A 27,341-nucleotide genomic window follows, 5' to 3' on the forward strand; every position below is an offset into this window, starting at 1 on the left:
TGGGGCGAGCGCCCTGGCCGGTGGGGAGGGAGAGGGGGAACGGGGGCCGCCCGATCGCGCGGGGTCACTCACCGGCTCCCAGGGTCGTCCAGAACAAAAACAGCAGGAACTGCAGCAGCAGCCGCCGAGTGAAGACAAAAGCAGGGGCCATGCCGGCTTCCTCCCGGCGCCCCTGGGCAGAGCGCGCCCGGCCTTCTTCACTTGAGCCGGGCGTCCGCTCGCTCTGCCAGCCGCTTGGGCGCGGCTCGTGCTGATTCCGCACCTTCTGAGCAGGAATCCCGACGTCACTCAGCCGCCGCAGCCTCCGGCAGGACCTCCTCGGACTAGCAGCGAGGAAGAAGTAGAAATGCGCGCCCTCCAGGTACCCGTCTGGCTCCTCCGACGCCCCCGGAGGCGCCGGGTACTGCCCCTCCCTCCGCCCCTTTGCTACACTCTACTGACGTCACGTACGACGGTGACTTCGCTAGGACATGGGTTCGGATGTGTCGTTGTTTCAGTCGCTGAGTCGTGTCCTACTCTTGGTGACCCCACGGACTGTGGCCCGCCAGGCTCCTCTCTGTCCATGGGATTTCCCAGGCAAGAAATACTGTGGCGAGTAGACATTTCTTTCTCCAAGGGATCTTCCCCACCGGGGGATCCAGCTGGGGTTTCCTCCTGCACTGCAGGCAGGTTCTTTACCGCTGAGCCCCGAGGAAACTGAGGCGCTGGCAAAGAGGTTCAGCGACTTTCTAAAGTTCAGGATTGGCGAGGGACAGAGCGGGGATTTGAGTCTATCATGGGGACAGATCCTGAGTTCCTAACCCCTAAAGCTGCCACCCCTGGGGTCATATTGGGCAAGTTGCTTCTCCTTGGACTTTGGCCAGTTCGGAGAGTTCTGCTTCCTGCTGACCCCTCTGCCTTGGTCCCGGAGCCCACTCCTGGCACACAGCCGTGGGTGGGCCGTTCTGATGCTGGGCGTCTCTCACTCTGCATGTATGTAGGTGAATTTCTGAATGGAAATGTGGAAGCTGGTCTCTGGAAAATCTCTGAATTTTCTGGCACTCTTGTTCAGGGTCTGTGAGTACTTTCCAAATTGGGAAACTGGCTGTTGCTTTGTTCCTCCCCTGAACTGTGATGTCACCTCTGGGGTTCCCCCTCCTCCCAGGGCTCCCAGTTTCGGCTACTGTGGTTTCAATAGCCACTTCTCTGACTCTGGATGGTCAGCGGCTGCCCCCTGCCCTCACCAATGTTTGGATGTCATATTTGGGGCCCAAGTCACCCCTCTTTCTGTCTTCTCCCCACTGGACATCTGACTTCCTGGCAACAAGAGTGGGGCCTCTGCTTCAAATCAGACCATTAGAACCTTGGTCCTAAACAATTCATGCAATGGGGATACTAGAGGCTCTGTTATTGAAGCTGAAAAGTGGGGTCAAGGCAGGGCTGAGGGTCAGGGATGGGGTGAACGTTAGGGATGAAGTCAAAGATGGGGTCAAAAAAGGGAGGGCCTTGGGGATAGGGTTAGGATGTGGTGAGGGTCAGTAGGAGGGGAAGGTCCTTTGGTGGCTGGTATTCCCAGGGAAAAACCCTTTGAGTCGCTAAATACTTGGGAAGGCCAAAAGCTCCAGGCTGTCAAAATCTTCGAATTAAATAAAATGTCCTGGACTTCCCTGGTGGGCATTGCAACCTCCAGTATTCTTGCCTGGAGAATCCCATGGACAGAGAAGCCTGGTGGGCTATGGTCCATAGCGTCGCAAAGAGTCAGGCACGACTGAGGCGACTTAGCACACACACAGTGGATGAGAATCCTCCTGCCAGTGCAAGAGATATGGGTTTGAACCTGTGGGAAGATTCCACAGGCCTCGGAGCATGCTGGCCACAACGTGTGAGCCTGTGCTCTAGAGCCCATGAGCAGAAGCTGCTGAGCCCACACCACACGATTACTGAAGCCCATGCTCCTAGAGCCTGTGCTCTGCAACAAGAGAAGCCCTGTCTAGTCCCAACTACAGGAAACCTGTGTGCAGCAATGAAGACCCAGCGCAACCAAAATAAAATAAATTAATCAAATAAAATATCTTGTTGCAGGTCTGGATATGGCTAAGGCAAGGACATGATGGAGAGAGATGGATGCCAGCTGGAATGGGTGGGTGGAGTTAAGGAGTTGTCTGGTTCCCGATAGCCCCCGACTACAGGCCCTTTCCACCTCTGAGCCCTGAGAGTGGTCTGGAGTCCCATTGAAACCACACTCCTCTGGCTCTCGCAGCTCCCTGGGCTCTCCCACCACGGCCCTTGGCTCTTTATTAATTCAACCAATACATGTTGATTGAGCACCTACTGTGTATTTGGCCCTGTCCCAGGTGAACACATATTGTATTTCTATGAATTATACACTGTATTCTTAACAATAAAGTAAGCTAGACAAAAGGAAATATTATTAAGAAAATCATAGGGGACTTCCCTGGAAGGCAATGGCACCCCACTCCAGTACTCTTGCCTGGAAAATCCCATGGATGGAGGAGCCTGGTAGGCTGCAGTCCATGGGGTCGCTAAGAGTCGGACACGACTGAGCGACTTCACTTTCACTTTTCACTTTCATGCATTGGAGAAGGAAATGGCAACCCACTCCAGTGTTCTTGCCTGGAGAATCCCAGGGACGGGGGAGCCTGGTGGGCTGCCGTCTATGGGGTCACACAGAGTCGGACATGACTGAAGTGACTTAGCAGCAGCAGGTGCTTCACTTTCTTAGCTGCTAAAGATACAGTGATGTTCAAGAAACAAAGTTCCTGCCCTCCTGGAGGTCCTGGGTTGGATGAGAGTTGAGGAGAGGAAGATAATAATAAAAAAAAGTAGACAGGTACTATATATACCATGGGATGGTAAAAGCTATGAAAAAAATAAGTGAAGGAGACAAGGACATTAAAAAACTAAGATGATGGAATCTGGTCCCGTCACTTCATGGCAGATAGAAGGGGGAAAAGTGGAAGCAGTGACAGATTTTCTTTTCTTGGGTTCCAAAATCCCTGTGGATGGTGACTGCAGCCATGAAATTAAAAGATGCTTGGTCCTTGGAAGGAAAGTTATGACAAACCTTGACAGCATATTAAAAAGCAGAGATATCACTTTGCCACCAAAGGCCTGTAAAATCAAAGCTATATTTTTTCCAGTAGTCATGTATGGATGTGAGAACTGAAGCATAAAGAAAGAAGACTGAGCACCAAAGAACTGATGCCTTTGCATTGTGGTGCTGGAGAAGACTCTTGAGAGTCCCTTGGACTGCAAGGAGATCAAATCAGTCCATCCTAAAGAAAATCAATCCTGACTATACTTTGGAAGGACTGCTGCTATAGCTGAAACTCCAATACTTTGGCCACCTGATGCAAAGAGCTGACTCATTGGAAAAGACCCTGATGCTGGGAAAAATTGAAGGCAAAAGGAGAAGAGGCCAGCAGAAGATGAGATGGTTAGATAGCATCACTGACTCAATGGACATGAATCTGAGCAAACTCTGGAGATAGTGAAGGACAAGAGAGACTGGTGTGCTGTAGTCCATGGGGTCGAAAAAAGTCGGACACAACTTAGCAACTGAACAATCACAAGAACAGGTCAGGATAAGACATTGACATTTTAAGAGATCAGAAGACTTTGGAGGGTTTTGAGCCAATGTGATCAGATTTGTGTTTTAACAGAATCACCTGGAAGTTTGTATAATTAAGCAAATATGAACATATTTCCTTATTCTTTTCTTATGTATGTAAGGAATTTTTGTATATGTGTGTATTTTCCTTATATATACATACATATGCATATTTCCTTATATACATATATAAATATTATATATATTCCTTATACATAATTTCCTTATTCTTTCCTCCCACATTGAAAAAAAATAAATAGTAGCATTGTTTTGCCTCTTCCTGTTTTTTACCTAGCAACACATCTTGGTGATCTTTCTAGGCAAGGACACAGCATTCATTCATTCATTCATTGGTTCATTCATTCACAGCTATGCAGCATTCTAATGCATGAACCCACAATAAATTGTGAACCTGTCCTCAGCAGATGAGCCCTTTGGGTGTTTCCCTCTTTGCATTCGCAAACTATCCTCTGATGAGTGACCATGTCCACGCCATTTCCCACGCCTGTGACAGTATCAGTTCCCTAGGTTCCTAGAAGCTGATTTGCCAGGTCAAAGCACATGCACATTTGTGGTTTTGGAGGATACTGGCTAAGTGTCATTCAGTACTCTTTTCAGCCAGCTAGGAACGTGGCAGTATTTCCTACCCAGGGAATCATGTGGTAGTGAACTGAAGCTTTTACAATTTCAGATGTGAAGTTTTGTCCTAGACGATTTGATGTAGGGACCTGGAGGCAGGGTGGGAGGGTTGGAAGGGAAAAAGAGAAAAAGAGGGAGGGGGGGTGGCAGAAGGGATGGGGGAGAAAGGGAGAGAGGGAGATAGAGGCAATGGGGGTGGGGGAGAACGGAAGAAGGTGAGACAGGAATGATTCGGTGGGGGCTCCTGATGCAACTCCCTTGGTTCAAATCCCACCTTCACCAACTAACAGCTGGTGATCCTAGGCAACCTGAATGGATTTTTTGCCTCCTTTTTCTCATCTGGAAACAGGAGCTCCCCAAAACATAGAGTGATGGTTAAATAAGTTATATGGATAAAAAGGTTATTTGTTTTGCTGCTCTGACAGATGGCAGCAGTTACTCCTGGGGCTTGGGAGGCCTCCTTGTATTGCCTTGCCGTGCACCCTTGTTATGAACGACAGTCTTGGGCAGCAGGGTCATTCAGTGTTGTGCAGGACAAGGACCTCGTGGCAGGTAATAAAGCTCATGTTCCTCATGTGGAAAATAGCAGTGACGTGCCCTGTTGTCCTGCCCTCTTTGCGGTTTGGGACAGAGAATGGGGGGGGCGGTGCGGTGGGCGAGGGCAGAGCTTTCATCTTCCGTACTCCGAGGCTAGGCAGGAAAAGCTGGCAGAGAAACCCCCGAATAAAAACCACTTTCCCGCCCTTCCCCAAGGGCTACCAGAGCAGTCACTTCCTCCCTCTCACCTCCCACCAGCCCCGCTGACCTCACTTCTATTTGGGATGTACTGGTGCCTCACAAACCCACTCCAGTGTTCTTGCCTGGAGAATCCCAGGGACGGGGGAGCCTGGTGGGCTGCTGTCTATGGGTTGCACATAGTCGGACACGACTGAAGCGACTTAGCAGCAGCAGCAGCAGCAGGTGCCTCACAATGGTTGTTCCCCTCTATCCTTCCCTTCCAAATCCCACAGTCCTCTCGCTCCCCCGAGGAAGGAAATGAAACATTCCTGCCCTTCCCTCTGCCCACAGATGACTCATCAGAAACACAGCTTTTGATGCATCCCTAGCGTTAGCGGGAACAAGTCCCAGTTCTAAATCCTAGCTGACTAGTTTCTGCATGACCTGGCCCTTGATCAAAGGCTCTTCCACTCCCCCTTTATGTGTCAGCCAGACGGAAACCCTTGTAATCCTTTTAAGCAAACCATATTTATTCACCTTCAGGCCAGAACACTTTCCCTCTGGTCTTCACTAGTTAATGGCTCCCACTTCAGGTCAAGCCACCCCCTCCTCCAGGAAGCCTTCCTGGATTCCCCAGGCTGGGTTATCCCTCCTCAGGTCTCCCTGAGCCCCCTGAGCTCAGCCTTGCCCACTCTGAGTTATCACTCTCTAGGGATGGATCTGTCACCCGCTGGGCTGTAAAGTTCCACGGAGGCAGAACCCAGGTTGTGTAACTGACAGCTCGGCAGTGACAATTCAACTTCCTCATCTTGTAAAATGGAGCTAATAATAACATTTACTTTCCAGGGTTTGGGGAAATGATGCGTTAAAGCCCTTCAGTACAATGTCTGGTCTGGTAAATATCAGTTTCAGGATATATGGCTGCTCTTGTTGTTAATCATCTTAATGTGTTCTCCAATACAGCTGACCCCTCCCACAAAATGACCTCTTAGAGCTCCAGACTGGATCAGGAGCCCTCTCTAGGTTCTCATGTCCCAGCCTCAACTACTCTGGGTTGATATTATCTGGGGATGGTTCTGTCTCCCCCAGTGAACTGTGAGCCCTGGGAAGACAGGGACGTGGCTGTGATGGTCACCTCTGGGTCCCCAGTACTGCCCAGCACAGGATTCAATACCAGTGGACAGAGGAAGGCATGCTGGATGAATGAACGAATGACTTTAGTGATTATTTGATCTCTGATTGTTATATAACCTTAATTCCTCTTTCTTGCTCTATCATATACAATTATGTTTTCTGTAATTACTGTAATTTAGACAAAACTTACTCATCGACTTGTGTGGCTCAGGTGGTAAAGAATCCACCTGCAATGCAGGAGACCTGGGTTCGATCCCTGGATTGGAAAGATCCCCTGGAGAAGGGAAAGGCTACCCATTACAGTATGCTGGTCTGGAGAATTTCATGGACTGTATAGTCCATGGGGTTGAAAAGAGTCAGACACAACTGAGCGACTTTCACTTTCACTACTCATTGACTTGTGTTGGTGTATATGACAGAGAGGTAGAGAGTGAGCTTGAGAGAACTTGAGGAAGAGCCTTTGACTGTGTTTGAAAGAGGGAAGAAATTGAGGTGGGCTGGAAGTGGGGGGGGGGAGGCTGAGAATTTGGGCAAGAAATGGGCTGGATGCTGGAGACTGAATTTGTAAACTATTAAGAAGAGACCAAGTCTGTCTTGTTCATGGCAGTGTCGCTGGCCTCTAGCACAAGTCTATCACACAGATGGTGCTCACCACATATTTCTTGGCCCAATGAATGTGTCAGACATTGTTAAAATAGCTCAGAAGTGTTGCTGTGCCTCTGTAATTGTGACTCATAGTATACTCTGAGTAAGCCTAAAATTCCTTTGGTCCCCATCAGAGAGTACAGAGAACGTGACACCTGGCTGATGAGCAGCAGAAGCAAATATGGGGTTGCTGACATCACTCTCATGCCCAAGCTCTCAGCAGGTGTCAACAATCAGTGCAGGCATTCCTTCCTGGGGAGTGTGAGTAGGTTCCCAGAATTCTTAATACTGATCTTGGAGGACCCACTGCCAGTCTATCAACAATGGCAGTTGAGGGCTTCCCTAATGGCTCAGTGGTAAAGAATCCTTTAACAGTTTAGGAAACACGGGTTCGATCCCTGGTCTGTGAAGATCCCACCTGCTGTGGGGGCTACTAAGTCCATGTGCCACAGCTACTGAGCCTGTGCTCTAGAGCCTGGGAACAGCAACTACTGAAGCCCGGGTGCTCTAGAGCCCAGGCTTGGTAACAAGAGAAGCCACAGCTCTGAGAAGCCCACGGACTGCAACAAAGGGTTGCCCCTGCTTGCCACAACTAGAGAAAAGCCCACACAGCAGTGAAGACCCAGCACAGCCAAAAAGAAAGAAAGAAAGAAAGAAAAAGACACTGGGACTTAAAACAATGATAACTTTTTTTTTTTAATAAATGGTAGTTAAGAAGAAATGTACTTGTCATCCCTGGCAAATAGATGTGAAAAATAAGAGTTAGGGAGAGAAATGATGGCTGGAGATTATAGTTAGGCATTCCCTATGCATTTGGGTTTGTTTATTTGCCTTCCCTGAGATCATGGATGCCTTGGTTCACCGCATGAGGACAGAAAAGAACTACGTTAGTGTTTTGCTCCATGCCGCAGAACTTTGGGGGCTCAAAAAGTGTTTAACTGTCTTCTATCCATTCATTGATTCCTTTAGCAGGTGTTTATTGAGTGCCCATCATGGCCTGGCATTACTGTAGTTTCCGAGGGCAAGATGCTGAGCCAAGGGAAACACAGTTCCTGCCTTTGGGACTTCATTCTTGACCGGGGAGACAGACATTGTCAAAGTGTCACCCAAACACTTATAAATCGGCAACTTCCCAGCTCCCCTCACCCCCTGCCCACACACTGTGTAGCATGTGGGATGTTAGTTCCCCAACCAGGAAATCAACCTGCACCCCTGCAGAAGAAAAGCAGAATCTTAACCACCGAACCTCCAGGGAAGTCCCTAAGGTGGGAACTTGTGATGACTACTGAAGAGGAATTTCCTGGGTGTGTGCAGCTAGGGTGAAGTAAACTGAAGTGAACTCACTCAGTTGTGTCCGACTCTTTGCGACCCTGTGGACTGTAGCCCACCAGGCTCCTCTGTCCATGGGATTCTCCAGGCAAGAATACTGGAGTGGGTTGCCATTTCCTTCTCCAGGGGATCTTCCTGATCCAGGGTTAAAGCGTCTGCCCGCAATGCGAGAGACCCGGGTCTCCCGCATTGCGGGCAGACGCTTTAAGCTCTGAGCCACCAGGGAAGCCTGGGTGAGGGAGTGAAATCCAGGCAGGTGGTGGTGACTGAGTTGAGATTTTTTTAATGACTAGGAATTAACTGGTTGAAGAAAGGGAGTAAACTTTCCAGGCAGAGAAAATAGCACGTGCAAACGACTGGTGACGTGCGAGCACTGCGTTAAGTACAACTGGCTAGCTGTTCCTCCAAACCTATTTCCTCTTATTTCCAGGAGCTCAGGAAGATTTCATTTCTCAGAATCTCTCATAGTACTATGGTCATATGACCCAGAGCAGGGCAGAGACTCAGGCTAGAAGCATAGTAGGTTCGGGAATGACTGTGTAGGGACAGAGTCTCCTCAGCGACCTGCAGTGAACTATGGTATGAGTGGGTGATACGCTTTTATTGGGTCACATCGCTGACATTTTGGGGATATTTGTTACAGCAGTTATCCAGCCCTGACTAAAGTCGCTGCAGCTGGAGAGGGGCAACAAGGGGGGCAAAGTGAGACTACAGATGTGAGCGGGTAATTAATAGTGCATCACTTCATGGCAAATAGAAGAGGAAAAAATGGAAACAGTGACAGACTTTATTTTCTTGGGCTCCAAAATCACTGTGGATGGTGATTGCAGCCATGAAATTAAAAGATGCTTGGTGCTTGAAAGGAAAGTTATGACAAAACTTGACAGCATATTAAAAAGCAGAGACTTCAGTTTGCCAACAAAGTAAACAGCTAAAGCTATGGTTTTTCTCCGGTAGTCATGTACAGATGTGAGAGTTGGACCGTAAAGAAGGCTGAGTGCTGAAGAATTGATGCTTTCAAACTGTGAGGCTGCGAAGACTGTTGAGATTCCCTTGGATAGCAAGGGGATCAAACTGGGAAATCCTAAAAGAAATCAACACTGAATATTCACTGGAAGGACTGATGCTGAAGTTGAAGCTCCAATACTTAGGCCACTTGATGCGAAGAGCTGATTCATTAGAAAAGACCCTGATGCTGGGAAAGATTGAGGGCAGGAGGAGAAGGGGGCAACAGAGGATGAGATGGGTTGGATGGCATCATAGACTTAATGGACATGAGTTTGAGCAAACTCCAGGAGATAGTGAAGGACAGGGGAGCCTGGTGTGCTGCAGTCCATGGGGTCACAAAGAGTAAGACATGACTGAGCGACTGAACGACAACAACAAATTAACAGTAGAGTCTTGTGGGGTCATGTGACCAAGTTCTGACCCCTGGAATGTGAGTACAAGTGATGTGAGAAACTTCTCATGTCACCTTTGATGATCATGCCATCAAAGGAAGGCAGTGAGACTGTCTCCAACATTGCCACCTCCTTCTGGCTGCAATGGGACTTGGCCATGCATCATTCTGACTGTGTGACACCCTGGGGATGGCCAGACCACAAGGTAAAGAAACCAGGGCTCCTGGATGACGTCACCAAGCACAGCTTCTATGCCATTCTTGGCTGCATCCATCAGGACTGTTACATGAGAGAGAAACCCACTTCTATCTTGCTTTGTTTTTCTGGCCATGCTGTGTGGCATACAGAATCTTAGTTCCCTGACCGGGAATTGAACCCATGACATCTGCATTGGGAGCATGGAATCTTTCTTTTTTTTCCTTTTAAATATTTATTTTTGGCTGCACTGGAGCTTAAATTTTGGCACACAGGCTCTCTAGTTGTGGCATGTGGGTTTAGTTGCCTCTTGGCATGTAGGATCTTAGCTCCCTGACTAGGGATGGAACTTAGGTCCCCTGCAAGGTGGATTCTTAACCACTGGACTGCAAGGGAAGTCCACTTCTATCTTGTTTAAGCCTCAGTGATTTGGGGTCTCTGCCAAGCTTATATCCTGTCAAGATGGGGGATCCCTGGGAGAAGAGCAGGTTGAGAGGATGAGCTGCGAGTTTGGGACAGGTCTTGGAGGTAACCTTGTCTCATCAGTTTCTGCTTCTCTTTGAGTCTCCTCTAATCTGAAGGCAGTTCAGCTTTCTCTCTGCCCTCTCCTTCTACCTCACATCTAGTCTAGTCTTCCTTCCTTGCTTCTGCCTACGGACACTGAGCTCATCATAGCAGATGTGGCTGCCAGGGAGGGAGAGAATTCCTGCCCAGAGAAGGAAAGCTCCAGTTTGTCTATGTTTTTATCTTTCTTTTGTCTGGATACAGAACATCTACACAATCAGAGCCAGAAAACCAGAACCAGGTGTGGGATTCTCAGTTCTTTCTTGTTTCTGACCATTGCATTCCCAGCCTGCCCACCCCCCACCCACTGCCACCATGGGAAGTTGGCATATTATTTTCCTTGTTCCTGTCTTACACTTTCATCGTGGCCCAATTCATTCAAGCCTATATATGGTCACAGGCTCTCTTCCAGCCACTCAATCTCTGTTTTGCCAAGCGGAATTTATTTATTATTTTGTTTTAACATTTATTACTTATTTGTCTGTGTTACATCTTAGTTGCACCACTTGAGATCTTTCCTTGTGGTGCGTGGGCTTCTCTAGTTGTGACGTATGGGTTTAACTGCCTTGAGGCATGTGTGATCTTCGTTCCCTGACCAGGGATCGAATCCCTGTCCCCTGCACTGGAAGTCAGAGTCTTCGACTGGACCACCATAGAAGTCCCCCAAGTGGCACTTAAATATTTGACGTTATGGCTTAAATCTTAGGGTTAGATATATCCATTAGGAGCAGGCCAGGCTGGGGCTTCTCTTGTGGTCCAGTGGCTAAGACTCTGAGCTCCCAATGCAGGGGACCCAAGTTCAATCCCTGGTCAGGGAACAAGATCTCACATGCTGCAACTAAGACCTGGTGCAGCCAAATAAATAAATATTTTAAAAAAGGAATAGACTGGGTTGCGGAAAACAATGGAACTAAAACAAGATTGGCTTCGGCAAGATAGACTTTTGTTTCTTCTTTCCTGTAAAAGGAACTGCAAATGTGTTTAAGACAGGGCTAGTTGAATAGCTTCACAAAATCTCCAGATATCTGTTTTTCAGTGGAGGGTTGGTAAATTATCTCTCTGGAAAAAAATTTCCTGATTTGTAGTAATTCCCAATTTCCTTGGTGCAAATATCACTATAAGAATTGATTTCAGTCTACCAACATGTCATCATTGAATGTAGAGTTAGGAAGAGATGAACACAGTAAGTTTTTTTTTTTTTTTTTAAGATTATTGATGTGGACCATTTTAAGTCTTTTTTGAATTTGTTACAATATTGCTTCTGTTTTCTGTTTTCTGTTTTTGTTTTTGCCCTGAGACATATGAGATCTGTTCCGTGACCAGTGATTGAACCCAAGCCCCCTGCAGTAGAAGCCCAGAGTCTTAACCACTGGACTGCTGGGGAATTTCCCAAAGTAAGTTCTTGTGAGCCAACACAAGCTGGGTTTGGCACACTTCACACTTGCCACTCTGTCCTCCTCCATGTGAGATGGTCACCTCATGACCCTATATATCTGCTTGGTTCCAGTCATCACATTCTCATTCTTGCCAACAGGAGAAGATGCTCCTTCACCTGAAGGGGATGTTCTGCAAGTCACACACAACCCTTACACATTTTACTGACAAGGTTGTTTTTCTTTCCCCTTGGACATCATGTGCCCAGCTGAAACTGAAGATTTGGTTATTACAGAGGGAGGAGAGAATGAATTCTGGGACTCTGAGGGTAACTGCTACCACAATTGCTGAGAGTGGGCTCTTCTGCTGCAGCCAGATGATCGTTTACCCTCCACGCGGGGTTAGGGGAGGGGCCTCAAGATGCCTGACCTTTTTATTTTTTTCTGATAGAGAGACAGAGTGAGAGGAGTTCAAGTCAGGGTGTTATTCCTGTTAAACTCCAACTTAGAGAAGGCTGGAGACTCAGTCAGCGCTTTCATTTCTGAGCTTTTGAATTTTCCTAGTTGGTGTGGTTTTAGTCTCTCATTCATTCATTCAACAAACATTTAATTGAGCACATACTGTGTAGCAGATACAGGTCTGGCTATCATGGGGCTGACATTTAACATGGAGATGTTGCTGTTGGTGAGTTGCTAAGTTGTGTCCAACTCTTTGTGACCCCATGGACTGTATGTAGCCCACCAGGCTCCCTGTCTATGGAATTTCCCAGGCAAGAATACTGGAGGGGGTTGCCGTTTCCTTCTCCGGAGGATCTTCCGAACTCAGGGACTGAACCAGAATCTCCTGCTTGGAAGGCGGATTCTTTACCACTGGAGCCCCCTGGGAAGCCCTATCATGGAGATAATTGTTAAACTATCAATTGGTATAACCAATAAATATTTAATGACATAATGTGCTGAGTATTATAAAGCAGAACAGTCCTGTGGGCGAGTTCAATTAGGGGAGTGAATTTATAACAGAGGTGGTCAGGAAATCTCTTTGAGAAAATGTGCACAGTTTATTCTTAGTGAGGGAGGAACATCGTAATGATTCTCAGCTGTTCTACAGCCCTGGCCAGCTGTTCTCTAGCTGGTGGCCGAGTGGCAGCTGCAGTCAACTCTGAGACCCAGGGAACCAGCTGCCTTCACCACTGCCCAGGCAGGAAATGATTTATTTGTCCTTTATAGTAGAGGGATGTGGGAGGGCGGGATGCCTCAGGTAGGAAAGGATCTGGTTCAATATTAAGGGTTTCTGAGCAAATCTGGACCCTTGGATAGATCAGGGCAAGGACCCCAGAACTGCCACAGAGTCAGTAATATACACATATGGCTGCTGGGGGGTTTATTATTATTATTTTCTAACAATTAGGAGTTTGAGTTGCACTGTCCAATGCAAAAGCCATTAGCCACGGATGGATATATAAATTAAAATTAATTAAAAGTCAATTAAAAATTCAGTTCCTCAGTTACATGATGTCCATTTCAAGGGCTCAATAACCACTTGTGTTGCATAATATTGTAGTGGACAGTACAGATATGGACACTTCCTTCACCAGAGAGTGTTCTTGGACAGTGCTAGTCTAAGAAACAGGCTTTGGTATTGGGCAGACTTGAGCTGGCATCGCACGTGGCTGTGTGACTTTGGGCAAATCACTTGCCCTCTCTGTACCTTGCTTTTAGCTTATGTACATGAACACAAGGACACCTCCCTGACACAGGAGGGAGTAATGGGAAGGGGGGGTCTGGCTCCAGGGAGGGAGCAATGGGGCGGTGGAATGATTGGAAATAGGGATTTCAGAGCCCAGGAGCCCATTTTCAGCCATGCCGAATGGCACGTGGGCTCTTAGTTCCCCGACCGGGGACTGAACCCACGTCCCCTGCGTTGGAAGCACAGCGTCCTAGCCACTGGACCACCAGGGAAGTCCTACTACGTAGTACTTCACTGTGGAACCCGTTGTCTGAAAATACACTGGATTTGATTGGAAAACAGTTATCGATGCTCCCAAACTGTTTTATAAAAACTGTTCGATAAAAGCTGAAGATATACGTATTCTACAACTGTGAAATTCCACTGCTAATTATATACTGAACAGAAATGTACACATGTTCCACAAAATGTATATTTTGACGGGATATGGTAAAATAGCTGTTAGTATTTTAATACCACAGGAAAATTCATGATTCAGATCTGCTTGTAATGTCTCCTTTTGTCTAGATTCATTTGTCTGTATTTTTATTTTTATTCAATTTATTTAAACTGAAAAATACCCCAAATGGTTCACCCATCTCTTCATTGTCAGCCAGACCTACAATGGAGAGAGAAATAATAATAATAACAAAAATAACCATAATAATAATACATGTGGCTGACATTTTTTGAAGGCTCACCATGTGCCAGGCACTATTAACAGTGTTTCACTCCCACCATTTTATGTAATCCACACATCTACCCTGTTTTTTTAAAAAAAATATTTATTTATTTTTATTTTTTGGCCACATGTGGGATCTTAGTTCCCTGACCAGGGATCAAACCCACGCTCCCTGCAGTGGAAGCACAGAGTCTAAACAACTGGATCACCAGGGAAGTCCCGCATCTATCCTTTATTTAAAAAAATTTTTTTAAATTTAATTTATTTATTTGGCTGTGCCGGGTCTTAGTTGCCCCATGGGGGCATGTGAACTCAACTCTTAAGTTGTGGCATGTGGGATCTTAGTTCCCAGATAAGAGATTGAACCCATGACCCCTGCATTGGGAGCACGGGGTCTTAGCCATTGGGCCACCAGGGAAGTCCCTCACACACCTACTCTTTGAGGCAGATATTATATTACCATTATCCCTGTTTTACAGATGGAGCACAGAGCAGTTAAAGGGATCACCCAGAGTCCCAAAAGCTAGCATATGGCAGAGCTAGGATGAGCTTAAGGCGTCAGGGTCCAAGAACTTAATTGCAAACCTACGGGGAATCTCCCTTGGCCCTTGGTGAGTTTGGCAGGCCTTCTTGGGGTGCTTCTCAGTCCAGACCCTTCTCTTCTGGAGACTGCCTCTTCCCACCGGGAGAGTCAAGAGACCCATGCTTGTTCTCATGACCTCATCTCCAAGGTCCCAGCTGATTGGACAAGGCTGGTTCCTTCTGGACGACGTCAGCAGTGGTCTGTCATAAATAGGTCTTGGCCAGAATGGCAGGGAGGACGGGAAGTGACCCCTTCTGCTGTTCATGGAGGCAGGGACTCTGAGTAGTCTGAGTGAACATTTTCATACTCCCTGATATCTCATCTTTCCCCTCTAAGAATATGACTTTGGAGTTAGACCTGGGTTTGATTCAGGGTCAACTCCTTGTTAGCAGGATGTCTTTGGGCAGGTTGATGGATTTTTCTGCGATTTAGTTCTACTCATGTGGAAAATGAGGACCATATCCCAGGCCCTGCTTTAAAGTTTTTGCTGTGAGTCTCGTAGGATCTTAGTTCCCCTCCAGGGATCAAACCTGTACCCCCTGCAGTGGAAGCTCAGAGCTCTAATTACAAGACCACCAAGGGAAGCCCCAAAAGGCTTGAGAAATCCAAATGAGAGCCCCATGAGTCAGGTGCTATTAATACCACCCCCATTTTGCAGATGTGCAAACTGAGGCTGCAGGAGTGGTGGCTGCACAACGGCGCAGGAGTGGCCAAGAGGAGCTACCCCACGTCCAAGGTCAGGGGCGGCGGCCGAGAGGAGCTACCCCACGTCCAAGGTCAGGGGCGGTGGCTGAGAGGAGCTACCCCACGTCCAGGGTCGGGGCGGCGGCCAAGAGGAGCTACCCCACATCCAAGGTAAGGAGCAGTGGCTGCACTTTGCTGGAGCAGCCGTGAAGAGACACCCCATGTCCAAGGTAAGAGAAACCCAAGTAAGACGGTGGGCACTGAGAGAGGGCATCAGAGGGCAGACAGACTGAAACCACAGTCACAGACAACTAGCCAATCTGATCACACAGACCACAGCTTGTCTAACTCAGTGAAACTAAGCTATGCCATGTGGGGCCACCCAAGATGGGCGGGTCATGATGGAGAGGTCTGACAGAATGTGGTCCACTGGAGAAGGGAAGCAAACCCCTTCAGTATTTTGCCTTGAGAACCCCATGAACAGTATGAAAAGGCAAAAAGGTAGGACACTGAAAGAGGAACTCCCCAGGCCGGTAGCTGCCCAATATGCTACTGGAGATCAGTGGAGAAATAACTCCAGAAAGAATGAAGGGATGGAGCCAAAGCAAAAACAACACTCAGTTGTGGATGTGACTGGTGATATAAGCAAGGTCTGATGCTGTAAAGAGCAATATTGCATAGGAACCTGGAATGTCAGGTCCACAAATCAAGGCAAATTGGAAGTGGTCAAACAGGAGATGGCAAGAGTGAATGTCGACATTCTAGGAATCAGCAAACTAAGATGGACTAGAATGGGTGAATTTAAATCAGATGACTATTATATCTACTACTGCGGGCAGGAATCTCTTAGAAGAAACAGAGTAGCCATCATGGTCAACAAAAGAGTCCGAAATACAGTACTTGGATGCAATCTCAAAAACGACAGAATGATCTCTGTTCGTTTCCAAGGCAAATCATTCAACATCACGGTAATCCAAGTCTATGCCCCGACCAGTAACGCTGAAGAAGCTGAAGTTAAACGGTTCTATGAAGACCTACAAGACCTTTTAGAACTAACACCCCAAAAAGATGTCCTTTTAATTATAGGGGACTGGAATGCAAAAGTAGGAAGTCAAGAAACACCTGGAGTGACAGGCAAATTTGGCCTTGGAATATGGAATGAAGCAGGGCAAAGGCTAATAGAGTTTTGCCAAGAGAACTCACTGGTCATAGCAAACATCCTCTTCCAACAACACAGGAGAAGACTCTACACATGGACATCACCAGATGGTCAACACCGAAATCAGATTGATTATGTTCTTTGCAGCCAAAGATGGAGAAGCTCTATACAGTCAGCAAAACAAGACCGGGAGCTAACTGTGGCTCAGATCATGAACTCCTTATTGCCAAATTCAGTCTGAAATTGATGAAAGTGGGGAAAACCACTAGACCATCAGGTATGACCTAAATCAAATCCCTTATGACTATACAGTGGAAGTGAGAAATAGATATAAGGGACTAGATCTGACAGAGTGCCTGATGAACTATGGAATGAGGTTCATGACATTGTACAGGAGACAGGGATCAAGACCATTCCCAAGAAAAAGAAATGCAAAAAAGCAAAATGGCTGTCTGAGGAGGCCTTACAAATAGCTGTGAAAAGAAGAGAAGCAAAAAGCAAAGGAGGAAAGGAAAGATATACCCATTTGAATGCAGAGTTCCGAAGAATAGCAAGGAGAGATAAGAAACACTTCCTCAATGATCAATGCAAAGAAATAGAGGAAAACAATAGTTTGGAAAGACTAGAGATCTCTTCAAGAAAATTAGAGATACCAAGTGAATATTTCATGTAAAGATGGGCTCAATAAAGGACAGAAATGGTATGGACCTAACAGAAGCTGAAGATATTAAGAAGAGGTGGCAAGAATACACAGAAGAACTATATGAAAAAAGATCTTTATGACTCAGATAATCACGATGGTGTGATCACTCACCTAGAGCCAGACATCCTGGAATGTGAAGTCAAGTGGGCCTTAGGAAGTTTCACTACGAACAAAGCTAGTGGAGGTGATGGAATTCCAGTTGAGCTATTTCAAATCCTAAAAGATGATGCTGTGAAAATGCTGCACGCAATATGTCAGCAAATTCAGAAAACTCAGCAGTGGCCACAGGACTGGAAAAGGTCAGTTTTCATTCCAATCCCAAAGAAAGGCAATGCCAAAGAATGCTCAAACTACCGCACAATTGCACTAATTTCACACACTAGTAAAGTAATGCTCAAAATTCTCCAAGCCAGGCTTCAGCAATACGTGAACCGTGAACTTCCTGATGTTCAAGCTGGTTTTAGAAAAGGCAGAGGAACCAGAGATCAAATTGCCAACATCTGCTGGATCATGGAAAAAGCAAGAGAGTTCCAGAAAAACATCTATTTCTGCTTTATTGACTATGCCAAAGCCTTTGACTGTGTGGATCACAATAAACTGTGGAAAATTCTGAAAGAGATGGGAATACCAGACATGGAACAACAGACTGGTTCCAAATAGGAAAAGGAGTACGTCAAGGCTGTATATTGTCACCCTGCTTATTTAACTTATATGCAGAGTACATCATGAGAAACGCTGGGCTGGAAGAAGCACAAACTGGAATCAAGATTTCTGGGAGAAAGATCAATAACCTCAGATATGCAGATGACACCACCTTTATGGCAGAAAGTGAAGAGGAACTAAAAAGCCTCTTGATAAAAGTGAAAGAGGAGAGTGAAAAAGTTGGCTTAAAGCTCAACATTCAGAAAACTAAGATCATGGCATCCGGTTCCATCACTTCATGGCAATTAGATGGGGAAACAGTGGAAACAGTGACTGACTTTATTTTTCTGGGCTTCAAAATCACTGCAGATGGTGATTTCAGCCATGAAATTAAAATACGCTTATTTCTTGGAAGGAAAGTTATGACCAATCTAGACAGCATATTAAAAAGCAGAGACATTACTTTGTCAACAAAGGTCCGTCTAGTCAAGGCTATGGTTTTTCCAGCAGTCATGTATGGATATGAGAGTTGGACTATAAAGAAAACTGAGCGCCGAAGAATTGATGCTTTTGAACTGTGGTGTTGGAGAAGACTCCTGAGAGTCCCTTGGACTGCAAGGAGATCCACCCAGTCCATCCTAAAGGAAATCAATCCTGGGTGTTCATTGGAAGGACTGATGCTAAAGCTGAAACTCCAATATTTTGGCCACCTGATGAGAAGAGCTGATTCATTTGAAAAGACCCTGATGTTGGGAAGGGTTGAGGACAGGAGGAGAAAGGGACGACAGAAGATGAGATGGTTGGATGGCATCACCGACTCGATGGACATGAGTTTGGGTGGACTCCGGGAGTTGGTGATGGACAGGGAGGCCTGGCGTGCTGCGGTTCATAGGGTCACAAAGAGTCGGACACGACTGAGCGACTGAACTGAACTGAACTGAAACTGAGGCCCAGAGCAGGGTGGCGACTTGCCATGGCCTCACTTTGGGTAAGTGACAGAATGTGGATTTGGACGCAGCTCCAGGACCCTCTCCTGTCTCTTTGTTTCCCTGGGGCTACTTTGGAAACTGACTAGTAGGGTGGGGCACATTGGGGGTCTATGTCATCCTCTCTGAATGAATTTTATGCTCCCTGGGATAAGGTTGTTGGCTTGGCTTCAGTCTTGCTGCAGAGAGAGCTCTGTGCCTTGTGGAGGCTGAGTGGATGGGAGGAAGGGAAGGCAGGTACCTTAGCTTCTGGATGAAGGTGAAGAGCATGCTTCCAACCAGTACCAAGCCTGCCACAGATGCGGCCACGATGAGAGCAATGGCAGATCCTCCTGACAGGGATAGCGGGGGCTTCTGAGAGATGGGTGCAGGTTCTGTGGGTTCCACATCAGCTTCTGGGAACCAAGAAGGGGAGAGACTGGAGGAGACACCCTCCCTCCATACCCCCCCCGCCCCCCGCCATTCCACCTCCTTCCCCATCCTCCCCTTCTCCACACCAGCTTCCTCCCTGCTCTCTCGTCTCAGTCTCTCCCCAACCCATCTCATCACCACAAAGAAGCCAGAGGGTTTTTTAATTTTTTTGGCCACATCTTGTTATGTGGGATCGTAGTTCCCTGACCAGGGATTGAACCCATGCCCCCTGCATTGGAAGGACAGAATTGTAACCATTCGACCACCAGGGAAGTCCCCAGAGGGGTCTTTGTAAAGTCCACACTTGACCCTGTTCCTCTCCTGCCAGAACCGTCCCGTGGCTTCTTCTTGACCTTCAAGAATCTGCGTCTGGCCAGTCTCATCTCTCTCTACCCTCTACATTTATAACTAAGCCTTGTTGGATTCTATTTAACTTTCTGCTTCCCTCTCCTACTTCCAAGCCTTTATCTGTGCCCCTGGAATGCCATTTTCTCCCCCTGGCCTGGACAATTTCTATGTGTCCTAGTACCAACTCAGATGTCCCCTCTTCCAGGAAGCCCTCCCTGATTCCCTTGCTGGGTCAGGTGCCCCCTTGGGTCTCACAGCTTGAGTTCCCCCACCCCAGCCCTGCCCACTCTGGTCATTACTGTTTGTGGACAGGCCTGTCCCCTACTGCACTGGAAGTCCTGTGATGGCAGGACCAGGACTGTCTCTGTTACCAGTTGTCCTCAGCACTGCCCAGCATAGGCCAGTCACATAATAGGTACTCAAAAAACATTTCCTAAACAGTTGATGAACAAGGGAAGGGGGTCTTAGAAGTACTGTCATTCTCAGTGAATGTATCAGGGTCACCAGGTGCTCCAAGATTTATATTTTTTCTCGCAATAAATTACCTAAAATCAAATCCTGAAATCTCCCACTGAACCATGGCTGGGGAGAGGAAGCAAGGTCTAGGAATGTAGCCAAGCCAGGCTCTCCACCCTCTCCATCTTTCCCATGCTCTGGACCTTGGCTCAAGTGATTCCTGCTGCCTACATGCCTCCCCTTCTTCTCTAGGCAGCTCCTCCCACCACTCTATGAATAGAAATACTAAAAATAACATGTATGGCAACTGCTGCTATTTAAAGCACCAGCTAACTAGCTTCCAGAGTTTACCATTTCAGTTCCTTAACAGCAATTTTGTAGAGGTGTACACGATCACTTTGGTTATATACACAGGAGGAAACTGAAGCTCCAGAGAAGGGACACCACTTGTCCTAAGTCACCCAGCCAAGAAGGCACAGGGGCAGGAACTGAACTCCACTTTGACTGGCTCCCAAACCACTTTTTTTAATCCCAATAACTGGCTTGTCTTGTGATTGCCGTCTGAGCCTCTGTACACACTCTTGTCTCGTAACAGGCACAAAATTAATAACAATAGGGATAATACTAATCATAGCAATGATACTAGTTCATGTTTATTGAGCACTCACTAGCGTTCCATCGGAGAAGGCAATGGCCCCCCATTCCAGCACTCTTGCCTGGAAAATCCCATGGATGGAGGAGCCTGGTAGGCTGCAGTCCATGGGGTCGCTAAGAGTCGGACATGACTGAGCCACTTCACTTTCAATTTTCACTTTCATGCATTGGAGCAGGAAATGGCAACCCACTCCAGTGTTCTTGCCTGGAGAATCCCAGGGACAGGGGAACCTGTTGGGCTGCCGTCTATGGGGTCGCACAGAGTCAGACATGACTGACGCGACTTAGCAGCAGCAGTGTTCCATAGTGCTACACCCTCTTACTTTAAGCTGTTCACCTGCTTATCTCACTGAATGCTCACAGCTGTATTTTCAGGGTGGGCACTATTATTTTCCCAGTTTATATTCCTCAGAATACTGAGGAAACTGAAGCACAGAGAAGTCAAGGCACTGGCCCAGAGTCACACAGCCAGCAAGCAGTGGAGCCAGAATTCAAATTCCAAAGCCCGTGCTTGGAACCACTCGCTATATTACCACCTTCATTTTTCCTGTGGCATGTGCTGAGATTCAGAGAGGCAAAGAGAATTCTCAAACACACACAGTAGAAAGTGATTGGAGCCAGGAGGACCCAGACAGCCGGCTCCAGGTCCTGCCCTGAACTTTCATTAGCATTCATGTCTTTGGGCCACAGCTTCTCATCTGTAAAATGGGCTAATAATCCCCACTCTGCCAGGAGGATGAAAGAATGGGATGTCATCTTGACTATAAAGGGTCTCAGAGGGAACTGCTCACAGAAGGTGGCTCAGTGGAATCAGGAAAGCTGGCCACTGACCAGGGGTCTGGGGTCAGGGTGGGAGACTCACGTGGCAGCATGATAGTCACAGGCTGGGAGAGGTACACCCTCTCACTATTCTTGGCCAAGCATAAGTAGGTGCCCAGATCCTTCATGGACAACCTGTGGATAATCAGCCTTTCCCCAGTTCCACGAGGTCTCCCATTGAAGGTCCACCGTAGCACAGGTTCAGGTGTGATTAAAGCCGCCCACTGCAGGATCACAGAGTAGTTGAGTTCACTCCGGAGGATACCTTGTCTATTTCCCGGGAATGTCACCAGCTGCACCCCATCATAGGTGGCTGTGCAAACAAGGGGGCAAGGTCACATGGGTGGAGACCACTCAGAGAGGCCGAGCACTTCCTCTGTTCACCACAGAGGCATTCGTTCATTCACTCACTCATTCATTCATTCATTCCTCAACATGTTTGGAGGGCCTGGTCTGTGCCCCCTGTTGATCCAGACACTGGATGGAGCTGAGCTGTCCTCAGCACATATGACTGCCAACACTGCATCTGTGGCTTCAGGGCTTTCACTGGCTGCCAGAGCCTGCTCTGCTCATGGAAGCAGCAGCCAAAGCACTGGAGAGTGGGCACACAGCCTTCCACAGTGACCAGTGTGGACTGGTACATAAATACCCCAGGTCCCCTGCCCTCAGCTGGACCAGGGTAAAGGCCAAGGAGCTCCTGGAGGAGTGGCTGGATCCTGGATTATTTTGCAGGTAGAGTCCACAGGATTTGCTGATAGATTGGGTGTAGGTGAGGGTGGTGGTGGTCAAGGGGTCCTCCAAGGCTTGGGGCCTGGCCGCTGGCTACTGGGAGGGCTCCTTACAGACAGCATACATCATCCTCACCATTTGTTGTTGTTATTATTGAGTCACTAAGTCGTGTCCGACTCTTTGTGACCCTATGGACTGTAGCTCACCAGGCTCCTCTGTCCAGGGGATTTCCTAGGCAAGAATATTGGAGTCGGTTGCCATTTCCTTCTCCAGGGGATCTTCCTGACCCAGGGATGGAACCCACATTTCCTGCACTGGCAAGCAGATTCTTTACTGCTGAGCCACCAGGGAAGCTCCCCTCACCACTTCCTCACCATAGTTCTTTATTTTTTTTTTCAGCTGAAAGACTCTGAGGTCTGGGGGTCTTAGGGCAGGGCTCATGGTCAGAGAGAGAGACACACAGCTGGGATTTGGATCTGATGTCATGGTGAGTGCTGGGGACCTCCATATGGAGCTGATTACCATTCAATGCAATATGAAAAGTGAAAAAAACTTCAATCCAGCCAAAGAGCTCAGAGAAGTCTTCCTGGAGGAGGTGGTGCATGAGCTAAGCCTTGCAGGAGGAGAAAGAACCCACGGGTGTGGAAACGAGAATCAATGTAGGGGCTCAGTGGTAAAGAATCTGCCTGCCAACACAGAAGACGAAGGTTCGATCCTTAGTCTGGCAAGATTCCACATGCCACAGAACAACTAAGCCCCTGTGCTACAACTACTGAGCCTGTGCTCTGGAGCCCAGGAGCCACAACTACTGAAGCCCATGCACCTAGGGCCTGTGCTTGGCAAGAACAGACGCCACCGCAGGAGAAGCCTGCACACCACAACCAGAGTGGCCCCCACTCAGTGCAACTAGAGAAAAACCCACAAAGCAATGAAGACACAGCGCAGCCAAAAAGAAATAAAATTATCTTTTTAAAAAAGAATTGATTTAATAGCCATCTAGTTTGGACTCTTACTGTGAGCCAAGCACCATTCTAAACACACGTTAACTACAGCTCGTTATATTACTTGGCTTGTTATGTTACGAGTAAGACCCATGCTTGGGTGAAGTCATTTAGTAGGTTGTTTTAGTAGGTTGTAATCTGTGGGGTTGCACAGAGTCGGACACGACTGAAGTGACTTAGCAGCAGCAGCAATCAGCATTTAGGGCTGCAGTCCATGGGGTCCCAAGGAGTCAGACATGACTGAGCACATTGAGTGAATAATCAGCATTTAAAATGTGAAATGAGCTGTAAAAGAAAGTATCAGAATGCATTGCACTTAGCAATAATTGTTATTTTATGACACTTATAAAGACAAGTAACTTGTGATGTGTAGATATATGAACATACAGGGTCATGATTTAAAAAACTTGAAAGCCACTGGATTTACTCGTTTAATCCTCACAACAACCCTACAAGGTAGATTTCATTGTTACCATCCTTTTAATGGGAAAACAAGGGCTCAAAGAGGTCAAGTCCCCTGAAATACTCATGGCGAACATTTGCTTACTCTGTGTGTTGCAGCAAAGAGAGAAATGAGACTTTTCTGATAAAGAAGGAAAATAAGGACCCAATGAACAGCCTGGGGAAATAGCATAAACTGGCCTGAAAGAGTTAAGCAATCCTAGTTTTGCTTTAACTGCCACTGATTCACTGTGCACGCCTGCCTTTCACAAAGCTAATTCCTTAACCACTCTCAGACTCTATGTGAGTTACACCCTGCACTTGGGTTCACCTTCCCCCACACTTCTTGTAACAATCCCCTATAGCATTCTTCCTTTCAGAAAGAAGATAATGGGCCAATAACCTTGGGATACAGCCAGCCAGAGTCACAGAGTCGCCTGATGTCAACTAGGGCTGTTTTGAAACTCAGCAAACGGAAGAAGAACACAAGACCTTTCTTACTTTGATCCTTATCACGTATCCCAGACCATGAGCCCCATTATAACGATTATAAAACTCCTCACTAGCCCCTCCAGCAGGGACACAGTTCTTATAATAGAGTAAAAGTAAAAAAGTGTGTCCTCACTTTGCCTGGTAAAGAAATAAAGTGACTCTTTCTCTTTCCTCCAAAACCCTGTCTCTGTATCTTTACCCGGCATCTCCCACAGAGAACCAAGATTTTGGCAACAGGTGCCAGGCACTGTTCTAGGTATTTGGTGTGGATTAATTCGTTTGTTCCTCATAGCACTCCTACAAGGGTGGGTCTACCATGATTCTATTTTACAGAGGAGGATGCTGAAGCACACAGAGGGCAAGTCACTTTGCAAAGAGACATGGCTAGGAAGTGAAGGAGCAAGGACTCGGCACAGGTGGTTTGGGTTTCAGAATCTGCACATGCTCTAGGCAATTCTAGAAGAACTGGCCTTCAAATCACAGATATGTAGACCGATGGTGGTGGTTTAGTTGCAAAATCAAGTCCGACTGTTGTGACCCCGTGGACTGCAGCCTGCCAGGCTCCTCTGTTCATGGGATTTCCCAGGCACGAATACTGGAGTGGGTTGCCATTTCCTCCTTCAGTGGAGCTTCCCGACCGAGGGATCAAACCCGGTCTCTTCTGCCTCCTGCCTTGGCAAGCGGGTTCTTTACCACTGAGCCCCCTGGGAAGCCCAGACTGATGGACCTCAGACTATTTCCCTTCCATTGGAGCAAAACCGGTCATGTGACTCACTTTGGCCAATAAAACATGGCGGAAGTACTGGCAGGCCGGTTCTGAGCCTGGGCCTCCAGAGCCTTGCAGCTTCTGCTCCTTTGATAACCGAATGAGCTCAGGCTACCTGGCTGGAGGATGGGAAGGCTCGTGGCCTAATTCCTCCCATCGCCCCAACTGCCAGCCAGGCCACTGCCAGACAGGGAGGAGGCCATTCTGCACCAGTGCCTAGGCAATCCTTCCAAACCTGCTGACTGCAGACACCAGAGTGAGCCTGGCTAAAATTAGCTGAGACCAGAGCTGTTGACAAGAATCAAGAGCTAAAAAAAAACTGGTTGCCCTTCTAAGTTCTGGGATGTTTGGAACGGATGATGGGTTCAGAATGGGTCCCCTGGGGCCCTGCGGACTGAGAACTCTGTCCCTCCCGCCCTGCCATGGAGGGAGGGGTGGGGGGGTGAAATTACCCTTGATCGGTATCTGCTCCGTCGCACTCCTGCGTCCCCTGCTGGTTTCCAGTACCACCGTGTAGCTGCCCGCATCTAGAGTCGTCACGTTTCTGATGATCAGGCTGCCCTGGGTGTCCAGCGTCTCCCGGCCAGTGTGGCCAGGCCCTGGGAGGCCCTCGGGAGAGAAGATCATGGCTTCTGGCCGGACTTCATGCCCTCGGAACCAAGAGGTGGCGAGAACCCTATCCAGGCTTCTAGGGACTGGCAGGTGGGCATTGGCTCCTTCAGTCAAGGGGTCCAGAGACACAGAGGACAGCAGTTCCGAGGAGGCAGACCAGGTACTGAATGTGAGCAGGGTGCCTTGTAGGAGGGTGGGAGGGAGAAGAGAGAGAGAGGGAGCAATGGGACCAAAGGCAAGATGCTGCCCCAGCCGCTAACCCCGTGCTGGTGAGAATGTGTGCCATGGAGAGCTGATGTGACAACGGTGATAATAATAAATAAAAAGGGGCTTCCTAGGTGGCACAGTGGTAAAGAATCTGCCTGCCAATGCAGGACACAAGGGTTCAATCACTGGGTTCGGAAGATCCCTTGGAGGAGGGTATGGCACCCCACTCCAGTATTCTTGCCTGGAAAATCCCACGGACAGAGGAGCCTGGTGGCCTACAGTCCATGGGGTCGCAGACAGCTGGACACAGCTGAAGCAACTTAGCATGTACACTCAATTTATATATATATATACACACAATACATATAAAACCTATATATATATAATATATATATAATTCCATATGTGTATACATATGGAATTTCAGAGCTAGAACCATAGAGATAATTCCAGAAGTCCTACTTGACCGGAGCATGGCTATTTTATTTCATTTCTAACCTTCAATCAAATGTGAAAAAGTCACTATTCAATTTTTTCCTGTTTGATCCCAGAACAGGTCCCTGAATCACTATATATAAATATAAATACACCAGAATGTTAAACTTGACTTCCATTGTCACAGAATCTCCCCAAAGTTTCCAGAGGCTGAGAACAAAAGAACATACACCAAGAACTCCCCATTCCCAGCTGAGGTCTAGCTAACAGGGTTGTTGTTGAATTAGTCACTCAGTCCTGTCTGACTCTTTGCGACCCCAAGGACTGTAGCTCGCCAGACTCCCCTGTCCATGGAATTCTCCAAGCAAGAATACTGGAGTGGGTTGCCATTCCCTTCTCCAGGGGATCTTCCCAACCCAGGGACTGAACCTGGGTTCACCTGCATTGCAGACAGATTCTTTAGCATCTGAGCCATCAGGGGAGCCCAGCTAACAGGGGTTACCCATCACCAGTTCTGCCAGCACCAGCCACTTTACCCCTGCCAAGAGAGAAGGCTGAGAGCTCACAGAGAAGAGGAGATGGCTCAGAGTGAGGTTTTTTGGGGGACTGGAGGTCCCCGCTGGGACTGGGAGTTTCCTCCACCTCCTGCTAAGTGAGGGGGGCTCCAAGGGAACCTCTTGGAGTGCTGGAGATGTGTGCTGTGGAATTTGTGGGAACTTAGACCTGTAAGTCTTCAGGTGACAGATGGAGGCGGAGTGGGCAGGATGGATGTGGTCCATACCTCCTGCATTTGGTGGGACAACAGAGATGTCCACGAGTTTCCCATGAGCCAGTGTGAATGCCGCTGAAGGAGCCAGTCAGAGCTCTGAATGGGGGCATCTCTGGAGCCTGTCCTGGCAAAAAGCCCCATAGGAGACGACTTGCTGGGTAGATTCCCCACCCAGGAAGATCTCTCCAACATGCCTCAGCCACACAGAAGGCCATGTCCCCACCTTACCACTACAGCAGTCAAGTTGAAACCTTCCTGCACCCTCCTTGCCTTCCTCTCCTCTACCCTCGGCCTGGTGGGGTGGAGGGGGTGGGCACAGACCTCACCTCTGGGTGGGGAGAAAGGACACAGAGAGACATAGGAACAAGGCCCACCACATCCCCCTACATCCTCACTGCAGCCTGACTCAGGTCCGAGCTGGGGCAGGAGT

The 27,341-nt window shown here is 47.8% G+C and overlaps 3 protein-coding genes, 1 long non-coding RNA gene and 1 other non-coding gene across 6 annotated transcripts in view; 2 read left to right on the plus strand and 3 right to left on the minus strand.

The window, feature by feature from the left end:
* PVR (PVR cell adhesion molecule) overlaps positions 1 to 408 on the minus strand; it is an 18,283-nt gene extending 17,875 nt beyond the window's left edge. Inside the window, exon 1 of the mRNA XM_070387582.1 lies at positions 73 to 408. Within this exon, the coding sequence (XP_070243683.1) occupies positions 73 to 151 (79 nt within the window). The 5' untranslated portion in view covers positions 152 to 408. The remainder of the gene's footprint in view (positions 1 to 72) is intronic.
* Positions 222 to 24,162, plus strand: LOC138991760 (uncharacterized). The gene is made up of 3 exons (XR_011467625.1): positions 222 to 361; positions 15,256 to 15,452; positions 22,588 to 24,162. It is a non-coding gene; the product is annotated as an uncharacterized lncRNA (long non-coding RNA).
* On the minus strand, positions 13,493 to 13,565 carry TRNAG-UCC (transfer RNA glycine (anticodon UCC)). The gene has a single exon. It is a non-coding gene; the product is annotated as a tRNA-Gly (tRNA).
* Positions 13,661 to 27,341, minus strand: part of IGSF23 (immunoglobulin superfamily member 23) — a 14,584-nt gene continuing 903 nt past the window's right edge. Inside the window, exons 2-5 of one of the 2 annotated variants that reach the window (XM_005900303.2) lie at positions 25,341 to 25,682; positions 21,503 to 21,772; positions 19,013 to 19,166; positions 13,661 to 13,951 (exon numbers count right to left, since the gene is read on the minus strand). In XM_005900303.2, the coding sequence (XP_005900365.2) occupies positions 13,942 to 13,951; positions 19,013 to 19,166; positions 21,503 to 21,772; positions 25,341 to 25,682 (776 nt within the window). In that variant the 3' untranslated portion in view covers positions 13,661 to 13,941. Of the gene's footprint in view, positions 13,952 to 18,042; positions 19,167 to 21,502; positions 21,773 to 25,340; positions 25,683 to 27,341 lie in introns of those variants that run through there. The other variant, XM_070387583.1, reaches the window with a different exon arrangement.
* The window catches only part of CEACAM20 (CEA cell adhesion molecule 20), a 77,400-nt gene continuing 75,174 nt past the window's right edge, over positions 25,116 to 27,341 (plus strand). Inside the window, exon 1 of the mRNA XM_014479627.2 lies at positions 25,116 to 25,660. The gene's annotated coding sequence lies outside the window, so the exon portion shown is untranslated. The remainder of the gene's footprint in view (positions 25,661 to 27,341) is intronic.

This window comes from Bos mutus, chromosome 18, assembly GCF_027580195.1.
Source record: "Bos mutus isolate GX-2022 chromosome 18, NWIPB_WYAK_1.1, whole genome shotgun sequence".
In the NCBI taxonomy this organism is placed as follows: Eukaryota; Metazoa; Chordata; class Mammalia; order Artiodactyla; family Bovidae; genus Bos; species Bos mutus.